The 2,689-nt window shown below is 46.9% G+C and overlaps 1 protein-coding gene across 2 annotated transcripts in view; it reads left to right on the top strand.

Annotated features, from left to right (window-relative positions):
* The first annotated feature begins 1,494 nt into the window (after nucleotides 1–1,494).
* Nucleotides 1,495–2,689, top strand: part of GPRC5D (G protein-coupled receptor class C group 5 member D) — an 8,304-nt gene continuing 7,109 nt past the window's right edge. For both annotated transcript variants that reach the window (XM_003797801.2, XM_012810070.1), the window contains exon 1: nucleotides 1,495–2,389. In XM_003797801.2, coding sequence (XP_003797849.1) covers nucleotides 1,495–2,389 — 895 coding nt within the window. The remainder of the gene's footprint in view (nucleotides 2,390–2,689) is intronic.

The following is a 2,689-nucleotide window of genomic DNA, read 5'->3' as shown; positions in this document are numbered from 1 at the left end:
GCTCTTTACCTTTGTATGCCTTGGTTGAGTGGCTGGTTATTTGAATCTCACAATTAAAATCAAGACGCAGGGGAGTCCCTTGGGGCTGGCTTTCTTAAGGAGCAAGACAGAAGAAGGATGAAGTGTCCTCTCCTGAGGCCAACTGGGGGCCCCTTGCAGCTTCCTGGACACACCGGGGATATGTGGGGAGGAAGCAGTCTTCTTTACAATCACACCCCTTCAGGACCTCCCTGAGGCCCAGGTGCCTCTGCTCAGCAGCAGAAGGAAAAGTCATTGTTCACACCAAAGAAATCGCTGTAGAAAAGTTGCTGTGAAACTGGAATAGGTGTGTCTTTCTGTCCTTCTGGTTCTTTTTATAGGCCCTGCAGGAACGTGAGTGAGGGCCTGGAGTTCTTCCGCCCATTTGGGGAGAGATTAAAGAAGCTGAGGTCGTCTCCTCCTTACTCATTGGCAGTTACAACCTGGCCAGGGCCACAGCCTCAGCTTCCAGAGTGGACAAACCCAAGGTAAGTGGGCAATGAAGGCCCATGCCCTCAGCTGCAAACCTGGATGCCTCCATCAGCTCTGGGACTACCTGAAGGGAAACAGAGCTGGGGGGTATTCAACTGCAAGTTATTGTTTTTCCAGATGAATTTGTGGGATTTTTTTTTTCTAAGCCACTTCAGTCAAGACATAGAATGTGGTGCTAAACTATTTGAAAAGTTATTTAAAGGAAAGGATCATTTTGTATAATTCTTTGATGAACAAATCGTTGGCATTTAATTATAACCTGTTGCATTAGATTGACTTAAATTGAATTGAAAAAGGGAGCAGTCATTTAAATTACTGAGAAAAATCATCTGCCTGTCTCCTTCAAGCAGTGCACCGGTGTCTAGAATGATCCATTAGCCCTTGTTCCAGAGCTTGATATAAGTGGAATTCCATCAATCATGCAACGTTGTCACATACTCTATTTTATGAAAAAGATGTTGCATTTGTTTTCAAAAAGCCTAGGACACTGTGATATAAAAATGCAATTAATTATCCAGATTAATTATCTGGAAGCCCAAATGAAGTCTATTCTGCTTTTCCCAGAGGAAGGATGGAGCTAACATAGTTTTGAGGGTTTTAAGTTGATTTTTCCTTTTTTTTTTTTTTTTTTTTTAATATCCTATATACAGCAGCTAGAAATGTGGGGGTAATATATGTGATGGTATTTCCCATCCCTTTAGACCTCTGATTTTCTCCCCTGGAGAAGCTTAGTATTTAAATAAGTATCAAGGATCAAACAAAATGCAACTCAGACTCTCTTCAGTGTCCTTGAGACAATTTTGGTAAAGCCATTTCTGTCCTATGTCCTGCTGTCTTCATTTCTGAGGGAAACACGTTATGGTGCCCGGCGTAAGACTACCTATGGGAGAGGCACTGTGGGGTTCTGTGAAGTCCTAAATTCGTGTCATCTTTTTCTGCAGAGGATCAGAAGAAAAAGGTTGTGAGGTCCACCTTTAAGTCATCATGGACGAGGACTGCATCAAGTCCACCGGGGACTATTTTCTCCTCTGTGACAACGAGGGGCCATGGAGCGTTGTTCTGGAGTCCCTGGCAATACTTGGCATAGTGGTTACAATAATGCTACTCTTGGCATTTCTCTTCCTCATGCGAAAGGTGCAAGACTGCAGCCAGTGGAATGTCCTCCCCACCCAGTTCCTCTTTCTCCTCGGGGTGCTGGGGCTCTTTGGACTAGCTTTTGCCTTCATCATCCAGCTCAATCAACAAACTGCCCCTGTGCGCTTCTTTCTCTTTGGGGTTCTCTTTGCACTCTGCTTCTCATGCCTCTTGGCTCATGCCTCCAACCTGGTGAAGCTGGTCCGCAATGGAGTCTCCTTCTCTTGGACAACAATGCTGTGCATTGCAATTGGGTGCAGCCTGCTGCAGACAATTATTGCCATCGAGTATGTGACCCTCATTATGACCAGGGGTATGACATTCATGAACATGACACCCTGCCAGCTCAACGTGGACTTTGTCGTACTTCTGGTCTACGTCCTCTTCCTGATGGCCCTCACGTTCTTTGTCTCCAAAGCCACCCTGTGTGGCCCATGTGAGAACTGGAAGCAGCATGGAAGGCTCATCTTCGTCACTGTGCTCTTCTCCATCATTATCTGGGTGGTGTGGATCTCCATGCTGCTGAGAGGCAACCCACAGTTCCAGCGACAGCCCCACTGGGACGACCCGGTCATCTGCATCGGCCTGGTCACCAACGCATGGGTATTTCTGCTGCTGTACATCATTCCTGAGCTCTGCATTCTCTATAGATCGTGTAGGCAGGAATGCCCTCTACAAGGCAACACCTGCCAGGTCCCAACCTACCAACGCACCTTTTGTGTGGAGAACCAGGAGCTCTCGAGAGGTACTTTCCTGGGGGATTCAGGGGATACTGGGGGTTGAGGGGAGGGGACAGAGAAATAGGGCAACTGGGTGAACCAAAAGGGAACAAAAAAGAGAATGGTCCAATTTTGGGTGGGTGGCTTCTTTATCTCAGCATAGAGATAAAGACTCCCAGAATCAGCCAGGCACAGTGGCTCATGCCTCTGAGAGGCCAAAGTAGGTAGATTGCTTGAGCTCTGGTGTTTGAGACCAGCCTGAGCAAGAGAGAGACACCACCTCTACTAAAAATGGAAAAACTAGGCTCGGCGCCTATAGCTCAACC

Source organism: Otolemur garnettii, unplaced genomic scaffold, assembly GCF_000181295.1.
Source record: "Otolemur garnettii isolate 467f Iridium unplaced genomic scaffold, OtoGar3 scaffold00124, whole genome shotgun sequence".
NCBI lineage: Eukaryota > Metazoa > Chordata > Mammalia > Primates > Galagidae > Otolemur > Otolemur garnettii.
Note: the sequence above shows the minus strand (reverse complement) of the source record. Positions and strands in the feature narration are given on the sequence as shown.